At 43.1% G+C, this 21,320-nt stretch overlaps 1 protein-coding gene across 1 annotated transcript in view; it reads right to left on the bottom strand.

Moving 5' to 3' along the window:
• DNAH11 (dynein axonemal heavy chain 11) overlaps positions 1-21,320 on the bottom strand; it is a 308,187-nt gene that overhangs the window by 158,827 nt on the left and 128,040 nt on the right. Inside the window, 6 exon segments of the mRNA XM_057304208.1 lie at positions 107-280; positions 5,080-5,211; positions 8,237-8,387; positions 16,285-16,433; positions 17,484-17,658; positions 20,665-20,804. Coding sequence (XP_057160191.1) covers positions 107-280; positions 5,080-5,211; positions 8,237-8,387; positions 16,285-16,433; positions 17,484-17,658; positions 20,665-20,804 — 921 coding nt within the window.

Raw genomic sequence — 21,320 nt, 5'->3', positions numbered from 1 at the left:
CAGACTTTTTCCATCAGGCGGGGAAGGAAGGACTGCTCAAACGTGAAACTAAAAGGCGCCAACCAGCACAGTGCAGCTCGAAAATTACTGGGTTCCATCCACCTACCTGAAGAGGTACCTCTGGATCCATAGTAAATTTGGGGACTTTATCAGACCAAGGCAAGAATTTCTTAGTTTTGTGGTCCAGATAATAATCAAAGATTGTCCCCTGGGATGGGAACTTCACTGCTTTCATCTCTTTGTGCCACCACCGACTGAATTCAGCTTGAGAGCCAGAAAGCTAAGGAGAACAAGAGAAATCCTTACTGCAGACCTAGAGGTAATTTTGAACACATACAAAGCCCCTCCAAATCCTGTTCAACACAGTATTTGCCACGTACAGAGTTATAATTACAAGTGGGACTGAGTAACTGACCCAAGAAAAATAAATAACTAGAAGTAACTTATAATGAGTGATAATATCAGAGAGGCAGAAAGCTTTAATTGCCTTATATCCAGCAGGTACAAATTTTCTGGAATAATTATTAACGTAAAAAGCAAAGTAAGGTTAGGTGAACCTTCGATTACCCCTGGGTTATTCAATTTAACAATGAGCTCTCATGCAAATTACCATGCTAGGTATGGCGAGACAGTGGTTCTCAAACACTGGTGTTGATTTCTACCAACATTCACATCAATTCTTGATAAAATAAGAAAGAACAAAGGAATACTTAAAAAAACTGGTAACATTATTTGATTTAAATACTGCCCTCTATTTGAGCTTAAAGGCTTCTTGGACCTTTTGGTACTGAAATAGCTTTTCCTTTAAAAAATTATGGTATTCATTATGGTCATTGTTTATAAATGTCCTTATTTAGAAAAGTAAACATCTGGTAACCCTATTTCATTCCTTCAAGTCATTAGTCAAATTGTTTATCTTTGAAATTCAAAATCTGGAAACCCCCACCCCGAGGGATGAGGAAAGGCACGTTCTTGGTTCTCTAGCAGGGCACGAGTGAGTGGTCCAATTGAAAACTCCAGACAGACAAACTGCTGCCCTACGCAAAGGACTGACAGTGGGCCTTGCTAGAATAGGAACAGGCTTTCCCTGCTAGAAGGTGCTTCTCTTTCTATGATGATAGGTACAAGCCCTTTGCTACTAGATGAGGGTTTGGAAAAGAAGGGGAAATGGAAATTGGCAGCTTATAAAACCCTTCTGTAGCCATAGGAAGACCTGGCCTGCTGTCTCCAACACCCACCGGACGACCCAGCCCACTGACTCCCTCCATCCACCGAACCACCTGGCACAGTGGCTTCTTCATCCGCAGGATCCTCTCCCACACTGAGCTCGGGTGAACTCGAAGAGCAGTGTGTGTGAGCGGCCGTGGCATTCAGCAGTTCATACTTTCTAAGACTGTAACTCCCATTTTTCTCCAGTCACGTTCTTAAAACTGCTTTTTCATTGCTGGCCTGTGTCCTTGGACGATGGCCCACTTCTTGTGCTGGGCCGATCACACCCATGAGCAGAGACAGGATGGCTGGAGAACAGGAGTGTGCGCCGAGGGCAGAGAAGGGTGAGGAGTCTAGCAGGCAGCGCTTGCCGCCATCTTGCGAATACGCTCAGCTCACACGCCTGCTCACCACCGCTCACGTGTCAGTGCGTCTAGGCTCCTGTGAGCTCTCTTCCAGCTGGTGGCATGGGTATTTTATCACCCTATAAAAGTCGGTCTTAAATCAGTTCTGAAGGTAAAACGCCTGGCACCATGCTCTGTGGGCAGAATACATAGGACTTCGACTTCACATCAAAATTTGCTAACCCCTACGTCAGCAAGATCATTTCAGTGACACATCTTTGACTCATTAGTTCATTCAACTACAATGCGTTTGCTCTAGACCGGGGAAGAAAGGAAACAGAACGTCTGCCGTGACAGAATGTAGGGGGAGGTAGAAGCAGAGACACGAGGAGGCACGGAGGAAGCAGAGGCTAAGCCGACAAATGCGGAAATAGGTGCTGTGAAAGGAGAGTGCGCTCTAAGTGAGAGTAACAGGGGTGAATCTATTTTAATTGGATGTTTGGTGAGCCGTCTTTGACAATCGGCACAGATTAAGGAGAAGACCTTTCCAAGAAGCAGGCAGAGGTCATCACGGGCAGAGATCCTGTGGTACCAAAAACCTCGTGTTCCAGAAACTGGCACTGCAGCTGGTGGAAAGGGGTGTGAGGTGGGGGAGAGCGAGTGGCAGAAGAAGCAGGGAAAGACTGGCAGGACTAGATCCAGAGGCCTTGTAAATAGTATTAAATTTTTCACTTTATCCTAAAAGCAAACGGAATCCATTAAAGTGTTTTAAACTCTCAAGTGTATCATATAATTCAATTTACATTTTAAAAAATCGCTCCAGCTGCTGAGAGGATAATGGATTATGGGGGAGGTACAGCAGCAGACCAGTGAGGCTGTTACCTTAGAAGCCAAGTGAGAAGTGATAATAGCAGTTTATGGGAGCTCAGGGAGAGTTGGTCCAAGACCTATTTTGGAAGCTGCCTGCAAGGGGCTGGCTTAAGAACACAGGCCCTGAGCCAGCGTACTGCAGTCTGAACATGGCTCAGACATTACCTGGGCATCTTCAAGCAGCCTATCAGAGTTTCAGCTCCTTTTTTTGTAAAAGGGGAGGAGGATAGTTGTGCCTACACATAGAGGTTTTATTTTTTTGAAGATTCAGTAAAATAGCTGACTAAGAGGCCTAAGCATATTCTCGGACATCCAGCAGGCACTCAGGTTTGTTCAACAAATAAATGGCTATCTTAAGAGTATTTCTTCTGTCTTTTTCATTCATGTTTCCAACTTTATGGCCTCCGTTTTGAATGTTTCATAGTTAGAGTCCTTTTGAAGATGTGAAGGTGATGGTGATGGTGAGGAGGATGAGGATGAAGAAGATGAGTCTTATTTAGGGACAGAGTGTCAGCAGGAGTTAGGTGACCACTATGGTGGCCCAGCACCCAGCTTGATGGACTGCTGGGAAGGCGGCCATGTTTGAAAAGTGGAAAGATGAAAAGGCAATCAGCTCGGAGGGACGTGGTCAGGAGTAGAGGGATCTCCACTGTCCACATCCTACTCACACAATTTTACCTTGTTTACATTCAAGCGAAGGAAAAACCTTGTGGCGAACCCCAGAAGAGCATAAAAAAACATGGGAGGGGGATAAGTTGGGGAAAGGGCTCATGGCCTCTGTGAAGGAGAAGTCCACGCATGCTGTAAATTGTGCCGGAGAAAACCCACATGAAGTCACCCAACACCAACTCTTGACTCTTACTCAAAGCAACACAGGCTGCTTTTCTTAAGAAAGCCCTGGATATTACCGAAGGGAAGTGGCTTCTGAGAACGATCAAAATCAGGTCTAGCAGGCCAAGTGAATTCCATGCCTATTTATAGACATGATTTACGGTGACCTAGTAACAAGAAGCAGAACTGGCCCACAGGTTTTAGCAACCATGTATCTGAGGACCTACAACAAGTCAACCAATGGAAATATGGGGCCCTCTTGGCTGTGATGCCTTCCAATTTAAATTCCCTGTTTATATCCAGAAACATCTGGCAAAGTCTAGAAGATGTGGGCCATCTATTTTTAAGGCAAAGATTCAGGGGTACCTGTAGGATCAGTTATGACCATGAGAGACCCTGAGATACCCTGGAAGGGGTGGCCTTTGGAGACGTACACGGGTGTGAATCCTGGTGCTGTCATTTCCTATCTGTGTAACTTTGGTCAAGTTCCTCTGTGCCTCTGAGCTTTATGTGCACCATGAAGACAGACTGAACAATTACTGGAAACATTACGTGACAAAACCCACATACAGAGGAGCATGGGGGAGATCAGATGCGCCATCTTCTAACATGAAACACTCCCATTCTGCACCTAAGTCTAAGCCATGTGTACATGTGTGAGTGTGCACGCGTATGCATGTACTCAAGCAAGCTCCTCTCAAGTGTTTGTCCAAAAGAAATCAGCAGCCATGGATGAGCTACGCTAGGAATGCGGGGCAGGCGTGGTAGGCTCATGTTAGGCTGAAGGCAAGACCTGTGGAAAGGCACTGGCCTGAGTTGAGTCTGGTTCCCAAATAATTACACCGAGAATCATGTAAGAGACTGATTAGAGGTAGGACTAGTGACAGGGAAACCAATTTCAAGGTTCTTACGCACTGTATACTGAATGTGTCCACCCCTCCCGCTGCACATTCCTGTGTTGAAGCTCTAACCGCCAAGGTGATGGTATTTGGTGATGGGGCCTTGGGAGGTAACTCGGTTTAGGTGAGGTCATGAGGCTTGGGCCTTCATGATGGGATTAGTGCCTTTTAACTGCTGTTCTCTGTCATGTGAGGACACAGCAAAAAAGCACCTGTCTGTAAGCCAGGAAGAGGGTGCTTGCCAGAACTTGACCACGCTGGCACCCTGGCCTTGGACTCCCAGCCTCCAGAACCGAAAGTAAAGTTCTGTCAGTTAAGCCATCCAAGGTGTGGATTTTGTTACGGCAGCCCGAGCTAAGACACTGCGACAGCCCAGCACAAGCTGAAGATGGTACATTCCTGAATGAAGGCTGTAGGACAGGGAGGTGGGGACAGACTTGACAGCTGTTGTGTGACTGAAAGGATCCCATGACCACTGGATACAGAAGTAAAGAAGAATGGTGTCTCCCGGGTCTTTAACTCGAGCAACTGGAAGGGATGAGGGTATCCCTGAGGACAAGAAAGGGTGAAGAGGAAGAGCCAATTTGGGGGTGGGGCAGATGAAGAGCTCTGTCTCTGGCACAGGGAGCGTGACTGGCCCGTGCAAGAGCACACTGCTGGCACTGCTCCAGAGGCAGGTGGAAACACCGGCCCCTGAGCTCCAAGGAGAGATCCGGGGCAAGACTATGGGCTCGACAGCATCAGCCGAAGTTAGAGCTACCAGCCTGCATGAGCTTGCCTAAACACATCAGCTTACAAGAGAACAGGGCCAATGGCAGAGATGATGATGATATTAAAAAAAACCAAACGCAGGGATCACATTACAACCTGCCCCCCAAGTAAAACTGGTTCTATAAATTATTTCTGTGCACTATCTCAAAACATACCTGATCTTGCAGCAGAGTGCCTCCGAAGGCCCAGATACAAGCAAAGACAAAGTAGACTTCATAAACTTCTTTTGGGCTGTCAGAAGGTACGTTGTCAGGAGTCAACAAGCATTCCAGAAGGGTACAAAGAGTCTAAAGAAAAATAAAAAGCTATTCATTTAGGCCAACAGTTCCTCAATAGCAGAGGGCAGACTAACAAATTCCCTTGCTCCTGAAGAGATTATAGAATTTTCCCCAATCTGTGACTTGCTACACTGAAACAGACAAAAATTACTGCCTTGGTTTTCTAAGTCACTGGTAGAGACCTGTGCAACTTTTAATGAAACCAGTCTTCTAAGTAATCAGCTATTTTTAAAAAAGGACTACCTTATCTATTTCGTAATCACTATACGAAACACGAATACATAGAGGCACAAAGAAAAGATAATGGGGAATATATCTAAGCTCTCTTTTTTTATTAACAGGGAGTCACTGTACACATAGGCGTCTACAGCTCACATTCTCACTCAGTAACAAACTAAAGATATCTTGCCTGCCCGCTAAGTGCTGTCCTCCGGTATCAGTGGGAATGAGTGCATAAGATTCCAGAGAGGTATTTATTCATTTCCCTCTTGTTGGACATTTAGATAACCCACTTTGCTCTAGTGCTTTGGCAGCGGGTTTTTCCCACCTGTTGTATAAACTTAGAAAGTTGGACTGGCAGCCTTCGCCTGTGACTTTTTTTTTTTTTTTTTTTTGAACACCAAACTAAATTTAACCTTGGAAGAAGTGCTGTTCAGGAACTTGTCCTTCACTCCCCGCCATGTGAGACAGCAACGTGCTATGGGTCAGAAACACAGCCTGAGTTCAGGACAACCAGGTCAGTGATGAGGGGAACACGGCTGCTTGCAAAGGCCTTTCCCAAAGGTAACCAATAACCAGCCATCAACATGTTTTCCAGCAACTTCTCTGAAGCATAGAACCAGCTGGCACTTAGTAGCATTATCCCAGACTCGCAGAACTCCTGGTACTGTTCCCCTGCTTTCTAAAGGCAGCCCTAGACTTGAGGACTATGATACAGACAGCAATGTGAGTCAGGCTTGCACGGGCGGGCGTCTTTCTTTCCCAGCCATGAGAGCTGGGAAAACCCATGGTAATACGGAAAGTAGCTCCCAGAAATCGTTTACAAAGGTTTTCAACTTGCAAAGTTGACCGCCTGTTATATTCTTCAATCTTCTCTCCTGATTTCTGGTATGTTACATAGTTTCATATCTGCCAATTTAAAATAACCCTCCAAAAGAAATAAAAAATCACCCATTTGTTATCAAGAAAAATAATCTAAGACTGTGAGGCTTTGCTACTTCTGAGTAGAAGCCCTGGTGCTCTAAGGGGCTGTTAAAACCAAAGCCAAAACCAAAAAAGGGACCGGAAAATTTCAATGTGAGGTTATCCGCTGATCTGGAGACTCTCCTAACGCGTCCCTTTTCTGGTTTCTCCCAGACGCAGTACTTGGAGAACATGCAGAGCTCTGTGTCAGCCATCAGTAACATCAGACTCCGGGTACGTTATGAAGGAGCTGATATACCCAACCAAACTGAAAGTGAATACATGGCATTTATTGAAAAACGGAGCACATTAATTTCTTAGTCATTTGAAGGTACTCCCTTCTGTCCTCATGTTCATCCCAATTTTGTCCTTACAAGTAATCACAGAAAAGAGACTACTCCATAGAACAACAGCTGAAAAGGAGCGGAGGATAAAATGCCATTTCTGAATACTACAAAAGGAGGAAGTGAGAGGGAAAGTCATATTAATTCCTACTGACCTATTTTCACACTACTCTTGAATGAAAAATTTCACACTACAGAGAATCACACAAATACATAAGTCAACTTGAGAAAGAACACAATCATGCTTTTGCAAGTACTACACCAGAGGAAGTCTAATTAGGCTAACCACATAATTAATTCATTATGAATAAATTCAGACCTGCTTTCAGAAATAAATTATACCTCAGATAATTACTGTTGAAGACTATCGTTTACTTAATTGGTGTGTGAATTATCCAAAAACCTGAACTTTCTCTTCTTATTATGCTTGTGACTATTTCTAATTCAGCTTCAAACAAATCTGGTAACATAGGAACTTAATGGTAACAAAGTACTCCAAAACCAATTTTGTTCCTAAAGGGAAAAAAAAAAAAAAGGATTTCTAATTGTAAGTCTTTTGTGAAGTTTTATACTTGTAAAGGCTGGGGACTATTTTTCTTCATGCTGAGATCAAGATCACAACCTTCACTTCTGTGTGGTGTGAATTATTTTCATTTGCGTCCATGACAACCTATCGTAGGTACCCTTCCGTCTTACCAACTGTCTCGGAACGAGGATCAGAACAGACCTGTTCCTGGAGGATGACGAACTCTTTATTGAGACTGACCTGACTGTATGAGTGTCTTGGGGAGGGGGAGAACAGAAAGGAAGAAGAGCATGGGAGGGCTGTGGGTGGTCAAGCTCAGAAGCTTCCTCTTACTGACCAGCATCTTTAGTTGCTGGATTTACTGTAGTCAAAAAACATACGGAGCACCTTCTCTGGGCCGGTTACTCAGGAGACAGAAAAATAAATACGGCTGTTACTGCTGTGCTCTTCTTAGTCTATTCCAGTACACTTGGAGGAACACAATGATTAAGTAAACACACACTTGGCCCCTGCTGTGTGCGAGGAACTATGTCAATTTCTGGGGACATAAAAATAAATACAAGGTGGCTTCTGCCCTCTAGATGACAGTCCCATGAAAATACAGACCCCACCCCGAGTGATGACAGAATGTAATAGGCGTGTCACAGAGGTTTGCAAACAGCCCTGGGGACCATGGAGCTGGGGAAAGAGAGCTGGAGCAACCTGACGACCCCTGACGACCCCAGCAATCTTTGCCTCTTCTTTTTTTATTTTTCATTTTTTCAAGTAGGCTCCACACCCAGCATGGAGCCCATCACGGGACCAGAACTCACGACCCTGAGATCCAGACCCCAGCTGAGATCAAGAGTTGGATGCCCAACCGACGGAGTCACCCAGGCTCTTTGCATCTTCTTCATCAAGCGAGCAAAAGCTCCTGCAGCCCCCATCGAGCCACACCACCGCACCAGGACTAGAACGTAAAACGGTGTAACCAAAGGCAAACCTGCACCAGGCTGTTCTCGGGAACCGGAGTGATGGTTTTAAAGCTTGTTCTCAGCTTATCCAAGCATGCAGGAATGTATTTATCAAAAAGAATAGTTAAATTGGCCTTTTCTGATTGATGCTGCCTTCTGTCTATCCAACTGGCCACATACCTGAAAAAGAACACAGAAAAGCTTTTATGGAACACGAGGCTTCAAAAGCCGAATTTCACCAACTCAAATCCTCCCCCCGCAACACAGCTTGAAGCTACCCTTCAGGGACATGTTTAGTGAGTTCGTTCTATTTCTCAAACTGCAAATATTTTTAAATGACCCCTTAAAAACTTGTTCAAATGGCCATTTTTACCTTAATGAAAAAAAAATGTAAAAGAAACTCCTAATAGCACTTAGAAAGCAAACATAATAGAGTCTAAGTAGGCCATTACTGAGCATTTATAAGGAGGAGCAGCGTGTCATTTCCTAAGGGACTGAAACCAGTCTCATAGGGCAAGCCTTATTTATGAAAACAGCTTGTGATTTTTCTTGATTAATCCTGGCATCAATTACTTAGTAATGACAAATCGGTGACATACAAAAAAAGGCAAAAATCCCATAGGGGCTCTTTCAGAGTCCCTCCTTTTCCACTGGATTGGAGGGAACTCCAGCCTGATAAGCAGATAATGTGTTTCCAATAAGGGGCTCTGAAATGGTATCTCATGCTTCAGTACATGTGTATTAATCTGAAGCTTATAGAAGGTTATCAATTTTGATACCTAACATAGTAATAAAATCATACATATCAATAAAATGAAACATAGCCTAGCAGCTCCCACAGTAGTCTCTGGGGAGAAACCGTGTGATGTTAAATGAAAAATAATTGCTCAGAAAGTCCTCATCAAATAGGAGGCAGTGATAAGAAATACATTTAGCCGCCAGCACAGCAGCTAAACAATTACCACTATACCTTGCTCTAAGCAAATCAGATTTCACATTTCTACTATCAGAAGAAATTAAGGCAAGATAATTATCCTGTAAAAGGCTCCTTTGATTTTTACAAAGTGCCACAACAGGGCTCCATTAACTATTCAATCACATTTACACTGGAGTGAGATTTATACAATATCAACTGTCAAAACTTCTTCAGGGCCAAGAGAAATGGTTTTCAGGTGAAGTCCAGGTGCAGGACGGTAACTTGAGAGAGCAGCTCTGGGCGGTGGGGACAGTGGGCACCAGGAAACAATGGCAAACAGGTGTGCGTTACTGGAAATGAAGCACGAAGGCCTCACCTACCTCTGAGCTACTTACTCCACTGCACAGCGGCTGCCAGAAGCAGAACGTGGTGTCTAGAGCTTACTGGGGCAGTGGAGGGGTGAGGGACTTGCTCAGGGAGACCGAGCTCTCAAATCGGACTGCCTGGATCGGTACTCCAGTTCTGCCACTTTCTAACTATTACACCTAGGGTGAGTTGCTTCACCTCTCTGTGCTTTAAGTTTCTGACAAACTTCCTAGGATTGTTGAGGATGAAATGACTTCTCGTGCAAAAAGTGCTTGGATTACTATCTGACATACAACAAGTTCTCAATAAGTGTTATCCAGCACAGAGTTGGTTGAAGTCCAAGGACTGGGCTCAGACCCTGGCTCAGCCGATCTGAGCATCTCTAAAGGCAGCAGAGTCCTACAGGGCCCAAGAGTTGGCGGCCAGTGCTCTGCTGGGTACAACGAATTCTCCCTCCACCTCCCTGGTCTTTGGTGTCAGTGGGAGCAGAAACCTATGCGGGGGTGCCCAGGGGCTGAAGCCTCAAGGGAGCCAGAGAAGGGGAAGAGGGCTTTGCTCGAGGGGCAGGTGAGAGCTGCTTCACCGCCCCACACTGGCAGGGGCCCAGGTCACAAAGAGAGAACCTACCAGGCCCACGAGCAAATGCTGCCCTTGTACAAATTATCTCCACAGGGAAGGACCTGAGTACAACCAAACCAGGATACGTGGCAAGAGGTGATCCTGCCTGCCCCCCCCCCCCCCCCGCAAAAGGCCCCAAATGACTTCTGCTAGGGATCAACCACACCATATAGCATAGGGAGTAAAAAAGTCTATACTGTCAAATATAAACAGTTTAAATTATGTATAAATTTTCATATTTGGAATAAAAATATATGTTAAAACAGTGAATTCAGAGGAAGACACTATTACCTTCAGCAATGGCGAAAACTGAAGATACAGATCTTTGTTGGCAATTTTTTCCACCTTACTTCATAAAAAAGTTCCTTATGGTTACTAAGAGATGCTGTACATTTGAACATGGCCAAATGAAACTTAGTGCTATTACAGGACACACAATGGAAAACGACATACTAAAAGGGCCTATATATTTCTTACCTACATAAGAGATCATTGGTGCCCCTGCCTCAGGAAGTATCCGCATCCTGATGCTTTAATGCATCATCTTCATGACAATATCCAGGTCGCTAACAGACACTTTGGCTCCTTGGTGTTTGCAGATGTGTTCCACATAATCAGCTTCATTGCCCCGCCCTTCAGAAGTGCTATTCACATGACCACATGTCTCTAAGACACACTAGTTTGGAAACCACCTAGGTAGCCAAAGTTTTAGGCTCCTGAAAACTTTTCAATTTATTCCTCAAGGGTCTGGGGTGGGACTAGTGTCCTGGAGAAGAGCAGGAACTCATCAGAGCTCTGATTGTATACATGGTCCCCACAGCAAGCTGCAAGTTCTCATCGTTCATGGTGGCCCAGAAAAATGGCCGAACTTACAACGTGCTGACTGGCAGCGTATGTCGATGGTTTCTGAATCTGTATGTTTGCAAATATATACAGGATGCCAAGATGGAAGGATGGGATTGCAGGGGTAGAAGACAACGAGCTCGGGGCACATGGGTGGCTCAGTCCGTTAAGCATCTGCCTTTGGCTCAGGTCATGATCCCAGGATCCTGGGATCAAGCCCTGCATTGGGCTCCCTGCTCAGCAGAGAGCCTACTTCTCCCTCTGCCTCTGCCCTCTACCCCCCTACTCATGCTCACTCTCTCTCAAATAAATAAAATCTTACAAAAAAAAAAAATAAACAAACAACGACGAGCTCATTCAATGCAGGTGAGAGGATGAGAGAGACAAAATCAAAAGGATATTACCTATTAAAGTAATAAAGGAATAAGTATGATCTAAAGGTGGGCCTCCCAAAAGGTATCTTCCAGTAATATCTTGGAATCAGACTAAATTCCAGAGATATCCCCACCTTTTCCTATCATTATCTAGAAGTTGAGTAATACACCGTTTGGTAGATCTCATTTTCAATTATGTTCACTTGAAATAATTTTAAGTTAAGGAACTTAAATAATTTAAGTGAATTAAATAACTTAATTCTGAATGATTTTAATTCACTGCCTGTTTGCTTTTCCTTTTCTATGCATTTAATCCCTTTCTAAAGGGGGGAAAATCTTATTTCTTAGAAATTTTCTTCTAATTTCCATTCTTTCTCTATTTTTCAAGATCTCAACAGACCTATATGAATGGTCCCACATTCATCTAGTAAATATACTTAGGACTGAGAAATAGAATAGTATTTGATTTTGATAGTCACAAGCTCGTGTGATTTTAAGGATGTTTGTCTGACTTCATATGCTCTGCATCTGCTAAGTACGGATATAAAATTATTTTTTTAGAATAGCTCAGTGAATTTAAACAAAGATATCTAAGAACCTTACATGATAATGACACTACCTTCAGTCCTTAAATGGAATCACAGAGAGAAATACTAAACAAAATATTTTATCATCTACCCACGATAACTTAGGGTTTCCCACAATATGAATTAAGAAAATGGATTTCCTAACTCTGTTCACTGAAAAAGCCTAAAAGCAGTGACCTATCAGTAGCAATGAACACACCTAGCATCACTGTCTTGGATTCTAAATAACATTCCTTACATGAAAAGTCATTTCTTCTGGCTCCTTGGAGAAATGACTGAATTGGGCAAGGGTAAGGAAGAATGAAAGGAGCCAGAATGATGTTGGTTAGCCCAAAGGCAACTGCTCCAAGACTGAGGAAGAAAAGTGACAAAGAACAAGTAAGAGGCTGCCTGGAAGGGGCTCTTGTTGGCAAATTTGGGATAAAGCAAGCATTTAATAGGATCATGTTGGTAATGAATTATAACTCACTGAACTAAAAGAAAAGAAAATGATGCCCGTTAAGAAAGAAAGGCGGGGGGAGGGAAAGAGAAAGTGAGAGGGGAAAAGGAAGGGAGGAAGAGGGGTGAGGGAGAGAGGGGTTGGGGGGAAAGAGGAGAAGGGATTCTTCATAGGAAAATGTCACCTCATCTATGTAAAAAGAAAGAACGAATTAGGAAGTCGCCACTTTGGGGCGCCTGGGTGGCACAGCGGTTAAGCGTCTGCCTTCGGCTCAGGGCGTGATCCCGGCGTTATGGGATCGAGCCCCACATCAGGCTCCTCTGCTATGAGCCTGCTTCTTCCTCTCCCACTCCCCCTGCTTGTGTTCCCTCTCTCGCTGGCTGTCTCTATCTCTGTCGAACAAATAAATAAAAATCTTTAAAAAAAAAAAAAAAGGAAGTCGCCACTTTGCCACCACCAATGGGTCACTCTTCTAGGCATTACCCTCAAAACTGTCAACATCATGAAAGAAAAAGGTGGGAGGATATTCTACATTAAAGGAGAAAATACAGACAAGGAGAGGCAATGCGTGATCTTTGTTTTGACACTGGATTAAAAAAAAAAATCTACCAAGGAAATTTCTCAGTTAACTGAGAAAATTTGAAAAATTGCTGTTTATTAGATAATACTGTATCCAGAACAAATGTCCTAGGTATGTTCATTGTACGGTGTTCACAAAGGACAATATCCTACTTCTTAGGGAACAGACACTCAAGTACTCAGTGGTGAAGGGGCTTAATGTATTCAGATAATTTTGCAAAAATTAGTAAAAGGAGAAAATGTGCCTCTATGCCCATGAGAGTGTATGTATGTACATTGAGAAAGTAAATGTAGTAAGATGCTAAAAGTCGGTACTGTAGAAAGAAAGTGCAGAATGTACTACCACCATTTCAAAGTTTCTATAATTTTCAACACTTTCAAATTAAAAAGCTGGGGGAAACTGAGACCTAAGATATTGGTTTGGAAAACCTGGTTGATAATTTTATCTCAGAAGGTAATTAAGGATCGAATGAGTCAATACACACAAAGCTATCCCGTAATTAAAATTATGACATTAAAGTAAGCTAGCAATGTATATTTACTGTAGCAATAAATATGGAGTGAAAACATATCCCCCAATCTGAAAAAGCCACTTTTTTGTGGTTCATTTAAAGATTCTGTGGGCGCCTGGGTGGCTCAGTTTGTTGGGCGTCTGCCTTTAGCTCGGGGTGTGATCCCTGGGTCCTGGAATCAAGCCCCACATTGGGCTCCCTGCTCAGTGGGAGCCTGCTTCTTCCTCTTTTCCCCACTCATGCTCTCTTCTCACTATCTCTGTCTGTCTCTCTCAAATAAAATCTTTAAAAAAAAAAAGATTCTGGTGGTAGAAGATAAAAATATAAAAATATCCTTTAGAGAAGATTCTCATTGTTTTGGATAATGTCTCTGTGGTCACACACATGAAAATTAAAACTTATCCACTGATCTTGGATCAAACAAAAACCTCCATAAAAATAAAGTGTAATGCTGAAGACAGTTGTTTAACTTTTGTAGGAATGCAAATTGGGTGTTTTTTCTAATCGATTAAGATTCTTCGACTTCCTAGATAAAAATCCTTCTTGAAATAAGGATTTAGAAAGCTTTTATTAGCACAAATCTCCATGTGATGTTACTGAGACTGTGGGAGTTGTGAGTTTCATGACTGAAGTCAGACCACACCCAGAGAGGTGAGGGGTCCCCTGAAGGAAATGGGGTGTGGGGAATGCCTCTGCTCTCTGCATGGGGGGATCAAGCGATACTGGAGATTCTCTGTCAGCCAGCCCCAAACCCATAGAAGCATCCTAGAAGACAGTCTGAATCCTAGCTGGGGAAAGGACCTATTAGCTCAAGAAGAACTCTCCATTTTAGGCCTTTGAAATCACCCGTTCCCCAGACAGATCCAATAAAATGCTGTAAAACACAGAAGCCTGGGCATGGCCCTACTTTGGTATGGACTCAAGGGATGAGACTTTCAGTGAACAAATCAGTATCCAGAGAAAGCAGCCTGGAGAAGGGCATCAGCCAAGCATCTGGCAGGGAACAGAGGTCATCCTCAAATCAGGATAACAGGGAAGGATCTAGAAGGACTGTTGGCAAAGGTGGGCATGGAGCAGGGAAATGAAGGAAGAGACCTGTGCCACCAGTAGTTAAGTGAGGGAGAGTTAGCGTACCTGTGCCTGCAGGGACAAGGGAATGAAGGACTAGCAAAATGTGGAAGGGACGGATCTTACAGAGACATTTCAGAGGAGACTGACCTGCCACTGAGGGACACAGTCATCCTGATGTGACACCACGGGGAGAGGGAGCCAGGGAAATAAATAGCCTGACCTCACTCTCCTCATTCTCTCTCCCTCTCATTTCCTGCCAGGGCTCCTCATGGGCCAAACTAACCGGAAGCCAGAGGGCAAGGAGCCCATTCAAGTGGCCCGTACGGGACTGCCTCTGGGGTCACAGAATGGGGTGGCAGGTCAACAGAACATCCTGATGCCAGCAGCACACCAGGCACAAGCCCGTGTCACTTGCAGGGGTCAAACATTATTTCCACAGTTCACAGTAGGAATGCTAGAGGCGGCAACACTTGACCTCCAGGATGAATTCTGGAAAGCGTAAGATCTGCAGAGCAAGCAGGTGGGCACAGTCAACTTGTTCTGAATCAAAACTGCTATTCATGTATGGCTATTATACATAGGCATACCAATATACAGGTGTTTACATGACATATTAATATATTTATATAAATGATTTATTTACATCTCAGGGCTCCATATGAACTATTATTACTTATTCACTTATTTGACAAATACTGAGTTCTTAACATGTACAAGGCGTGAAGAGGGTAATGTCCAACTAAAATTGACAAACGCATACAGGTGCTAATTTCATTATCTTTAAATTAGCCTACTCAATTTATTTACTAATACTTTCCTCAAATGATCACATAAAATTTTAGTTTTTAAAACTAAGGTTGAAAAAAGAAATATTCGCAACAATAAAAACAAAACCAAACTAGATTTAAAACATAGGCAGAAGACTGAAATAAACATTTCTCCAGAGAAAATATGCAAATGGCCAATAAGCACATGAAAAGATGCTCAATGTGACTAATCATTAGGGAAATGTAAATCAAAACCAGAGTGACATACCATTTCACACCCATTAGGATGGCTGTCGTAAAAAACAGAGAAAATTACAAGCGTTGGTGAGAATGTGCAGAAATTGGAACCCTTGTACACTGTTGGAGGGAATGCAAAACGGTGCAGCCGCTATGGAAAACAGTATGGTGGCTCCAATGAAAATTAAAAATAGAATTACCATGTGATCTAGAAAGTCCACTGGTGGATATATATCCAAAATAACTGGAAGGACTGAAAGATATACCTTTATGCCCATGTTCACTAAAGCATTATTTGCAACAGTCAAAAGGAAGCAGCAGCCCGGGTACCTACCAAGGGATGAATGGAGAAGCAAAATGTGCTGTACACATACAATGCAACATCATTCAGCCTTAAAAAGGAAGGAAATTCTGGAACATGCTATAACATGGATGAACTCTGAAGGCATTATGCTAAGTGAAATAAGCCCACCACAAAAAGACAATTACCATACAATTTCAGTTATAAGAGGTACCTAGCAGAATCAGATTCAGGGAGGCAGAAAGGAGAAAGGGACTGAGGGCAGGGCACACTGGGTGGTTACTGTTTAATGGGTATGGGGCTTCCGCTGGGGAGGACGAAGAAAGTTACGAAGACATATGGGGGTGATGGTTGTTTCATAACGTGAATGTACTTAATGCCCCTGAACTGTATACTTACACATGGTTAAAATGTTTTCTGTTATGTATATTTTACCACAATTAAAAAAAAAAAAAAGCAGCACTCACGGATTCCAGCCCAAATCTTGTGGGTTCACATACAGAATACCAGCTCTGGAAACGGTCGCGGGAGTTGCAGTCCGCAAGTGATGAATCTCAAACAGCAGCCTCATGGAGGGGGTAAGCGCTACGCGCTCATTGCTGGCCAAGGTCAGCACCTGGACAGAGCAGCACAGCATGAGAGAGGCGCTGTCCCTGGGGGGCAAAGGCTACCCGGCTCACTCACCAGAACCCCACCAAGTACTCCCTCTCCCGCGCCCCCGGTACAAGTGCCAAAAGCAATGAGCTCACTCGCCTGAGCTCGAAGTGCGGTCTGAATAAAGATCTCAGTTAATCCCAGAGGGGAGCTCACTGACCCTTGAGGAACAAACTCACCAACATGGACTCACTCATGCCAACCTCTAACTGTCTGTGGTAATTACTACTACATAGAAGACATTTGTTCTAAGAGATGATTCCATGAAAAGGCCTGAATACCACAAAAAAAAAAAAATAAACTTTCTTTAGAATCTGAAATACCACAATTATCAATTGTGCTATAGAAACTCATGCAAGTATAAAGATCTCAGACCTACATGTTATGGTGAACAATGTCTTAATGCAGAAAGCAGTAATTACCACTAATTTAAGGGGGTTAGTAATTCTGTTCTGCAGCAAGGATGATCGCCTATTTCTTTCTCCTGACCCTCACCATAGACCCTGTGCTGCTTTAAGTGGTGTCTCACGGACCTGGACTATCACTTTTTGTCTTTGCTGGCAATGCTGGATTAGCCACAGCAAAATGCTTAGAAAGGCATTTATATTCACTCTGTAGCCACAGGAATTACTTAATTGTAATAGCTAAATTTCATCAATTTACATAGGGCACAAACTCGTCCTTTTATTATCCAAGTATTGCGTACCTAACCAAAGATATAACAATTTATGCCTGGCTCTTAGGAAATGGTGAGGCGTGTCTATGAGCTAACTTCTCAGATATGTATCTCTCTTTAAATGTGGTTAAATTTATGCAGACAAGAAAAATGCATTTTCCTTCAATTCTTTACCAGTGAAATGAAGAGAATTATCAGGATAGCACCACTTATCAAAAGAGCAATTACATAAAGAATATTAGGTTAATGATTAAAAACTAGTATTCAAATCAACAAATGAACAGATCTTCCTACACTTCGGGTGTGATATTTGTTTAGCACTAAGGTATTATTCACCTTGTTGTCATCCATGACAGTATTCAGTGACTCAATCCACATGGGATCAATATCTCCATCCAGGATGATCCATTTTGGTCCATCATGCTTAAGATTCGCTTGTTCTCGCAGAATGGATGAGAAGAGACCTATAAGTTAAGAGTAAATGATCCACAAGAAAAAATGCTCCACATTACTTGCCACCAGGGAAATACAGATCAAAACTACAGTGAGATACCACCTTACACCATGTAGAATGGCTAAAATTAACAGGACAGGAAACAAGAAATGTTGGCAAGGATGTGGAGAAAGGGGAAAGGGGCATCCTCCTACACTGTTGGTGGGAATGCAAGCTGCTGCAGCCACTCTGGAAAACAGTATGGAGGTTCCTCAAGAAGTTAAAAATAGAGCTACCCTATGACCCAGCAATTGCACTACTGTGTATTTACCCCAAAGATACAGATGTAGTGAAAAGAAGGGGCACCTGCACCCCAATGTTCATAGCAGCAATGTCCACAATAGCCAAACTGTGGAAGGAGCATGCCCATGCTTTTGTAACATGGGCATACAGGTGTATCTTTGAGTCCTTCTAATTATTTGGGGTATATACCCACAAGTGGACTTTCTAGATCATATGGATCAACAGATGAATGGATAAAGAAGAAGTGGTTCATATATACGATGGAGCATTACTCAGCCATCAGAAAGGATGAATACCCACCATTTGCATCGACATGGACAGAACTGGAGGGGATTATGCTAAGTGAAATAAGTCAAGCAGAGAAAGACAATTATCATATGGTTTCACTCATATGTGGACTATAAGGAATAGCACAGAGGATCATAGGGGAAGGGAGGAAAACTAAATGGGAAGAAATCAGAGAGGGAGACAAACCATCAGAGACTCTTGACTCCAGGAAACAAACTGAGGGTTGCAGAAGGAGAGGTGGGTAGGGGGATGGGGTAACTGGGGGATGGGCATTAAAGAGGGCATGTGATGTGATGAGCACTAGGTGTTATACACAACTAATGAATCACTGAACACTACATCAAAAACTAATGCTGTACTATATGTTAACTAATTGAATTTTTTAAAAAAAGAGTAAATGATCCTATTACAGAATGAAGTTGCATGCTGTTTCTAAAATAAACGATTATTTCTGTAAGAAACTCTTTTATTAAGTAAATAAATTTGCTGTCCATTTGCTGCCTCTTTCTGATGGGCAATGTGGGATACTTTTTGAGCTACCCCTGGACTGCAGACCAATGGGCAAGTTTCACTTGCATGAGGAAGCGCCTTACCTTCTCTGAGGCTTTCCCACATGTCAAATAAAGATTATAGTAGCTTCCTCGAAGAACAGGTGTGGGGATTTATAGAGGGTAACATACATGCAGCTGAAAACTTACACCAAATGCAGACATCATCCTTTTCTATGTACATATATTCAGTATCTATTTTAGGCCAAACACTAGTTTATTTCACCTTCTCTGTTTTTCTATAACAATATTCATGGGATAGAATTCTGAAGCTAACTCAGAAGTGTTCTACATTTCTTTGAGAAATTTGGTCATTGGCTTAGTACAAGATGAGAAGATAAAAACATTTTTAAAAAAGATTTATTTTAGAGTGGGGGGGTGCAGAGAGAGAGAGAGAGAGAATCCTTAAGCAGACTCCCCACTGAGCGTGGAGCCGGATGTGGGGCTCAATCCCAGGATCCTGAGATCATGTCCTGAGCTGAAACCAAGAGTTGAACACCCAACCGACTGAGCCACCCAGGAGCCCTGATAAAAATATTTTAAACCCACAGTCCTTTTTGCTGTCACTTCTTTTCCAGGTATTGTGTTACATGATGTATTTAATAATCACTGCTCTTTCAAAACTCAAGTATATAATAAGAAAAACTGTTTTGATGCATGTATGTGGAAGGTTTTGTTTCCTGTGAAATATTTTGTGCAAAAATAAAGGACACTATGCAAGACCTACTGCCGTGACTCATTAAAAAAAAAAAAAAAAAAAAAGCCAGCAACCTTTTCTAATTATCACTGATCTGAATGGCTTGCACAGGTTTTCAGCATAAACTGGTATTGGTCCCTTCCTGCCACAGTCCTTTAAAAAAAAATTGATAGGAAGGCCGAGAGTAAATTCTGATTGTCCCCAAATTAAGGAAATAGTGCATACACACGGTAAAAGAACAGAGAACTGCGAGGCACCCTCCTATAGACAGGATCCTCCGCGAAGCTTTCGCAGATGTGGCACCTGACCAGACACTTCCATAACTGAAGGCATGCACGTTACCTGCAGTGCTGCGAACGGTGGGAACATCAAGCACGGGGGCCCCGCGATGGGAAGATGCTTGGCATGTTCAAGGAAGAGCAAGGCCAGAGTGTATGGAGCACAGGAAATGAGATCAGAGATGGCGGGAGGGGATCTAATCACGTAGAACCTTGTAAGCCTGGGAGAAAGGCTGGATTCTAAGGGAGATGGAACCCACCGAAAACTGCAAGCAGAGAACTCGTATTTTGAAGAGCGCCCTCTGTCTGTTGTGTGGAAAATGAACTGCAGGGAGACCAGAGGGGACTACTGTGCAAATACAGACAAGAAGTGACAGTCCAGGCTGACAGGGTAGGGGTAGCGGCAGTGAAGGCCAACGGTGCTGGAAGACAAGAGATTCTTTAAAGGCAAAGCCTACAGGATTTGCTGTGCGGTTGATGTACGATGTGAAAGGGAGAAAGGACTCAAAGATGATGCCAACATTAGTGCATTTACTGAAATGGGAAGTAATAACAGATTTTAACAAAAGGATCTGCTCTCTGCAAATACTTTCAGGACAAGAAACATGTCCCATAAACTTTTGTCCCCGCCCCCTAGAATGTCCCTGCCCGAAACTCAGTCTGTGTCTTGCATCAGATACTTCACAAATTCTTCTGAGCCATTCAAGTTCCCTTCTTGCCTGGTTTACAGGGAGCCCCGACATAACTGACGTGGGATAAAACACACAGCTCTGAGCGCAAACTTGCTGAATGCAAATCGACCACTTATTCAAATCTGGTTTTAATTTATTGGTTATGAATGCTGTTGTGAGCTGCTCCATTTCCAACAATGCCAACACATAAACAATAAATCTACAACTATGACTGAAATTGGCTGAACTGAGAAACGGTTTTCTGGATAAAAATTTGAGCCCTTGTAAAGGGGAAATACTACTTGCCATCTTTCCATTCTCGAGTAGCATGATGTATGAAACCAAAGAGTTCATCTGTTGTCACAGCTTTGGGGTTTAAGTCATTCCAAGTAGGTTTTTGTTTCATGTTAACATATGTCTGGTTCAGTGTTCTCAAAATCTAAAGGGAGGAAGAAAAAAGCTAAGAAAATTAATACTTCTGTAAGGCAAATGGAAAGCAAATGATCTCTAAAGGATTTTCCTTATTCACATTATGTTCCTAGATATTCTGCATGTATTGAGTATGGGGAAAAACTGACATGGGCACATCTTCATTACCATCTTGAAAAATGTAATCCTACCATCTCTTAGGATCTCTTCAGTGGATTCTCTGAGCCACAGAGATGAGAGGAAGTCACTCTATCATTTGAGATTTTTAACCATGTGTGCAAATAAGTCAACAAGTGTTCCTGCTCATGTTAGGAAAATCCACTTGTACAGAGATGCATCAGGACCGCTGAGAGGATGTTAAGACGCAGATGGCTGGGCCTAATCCCGGCGTTTCTAATGCAGTAGGTCTAGGGTGGGACTGAGGACTGGCACTGCTAATGACGTCCGAGGTGATGCCTGTGATGCTAGTTGGGACCTGTTCTAACGCCCAGTGACCTAGAGCAACGGTTCCCAGGAGGAGATGGTC

The sequence above is a fragment of the Ursus arctos genome, unplaced genomic scaffold, assembly GCF_023065955.2.
Source record: "Ursus arctos isolate Adak ecotype North America unplaced genomic scaffold, UrsArc2.0 scaffold_3, whole genome shotgun sequence".
In the NCBI taxonomy this organism is placed as follows: Eukaryota; Metazoa; Chordata; class Mammalia; order Carnivora; family Ursidae; genus Ursus; species Ursus arctos.
This window is presented reverse-complemented; position numbering and strand designations above follow the sequence as displayed.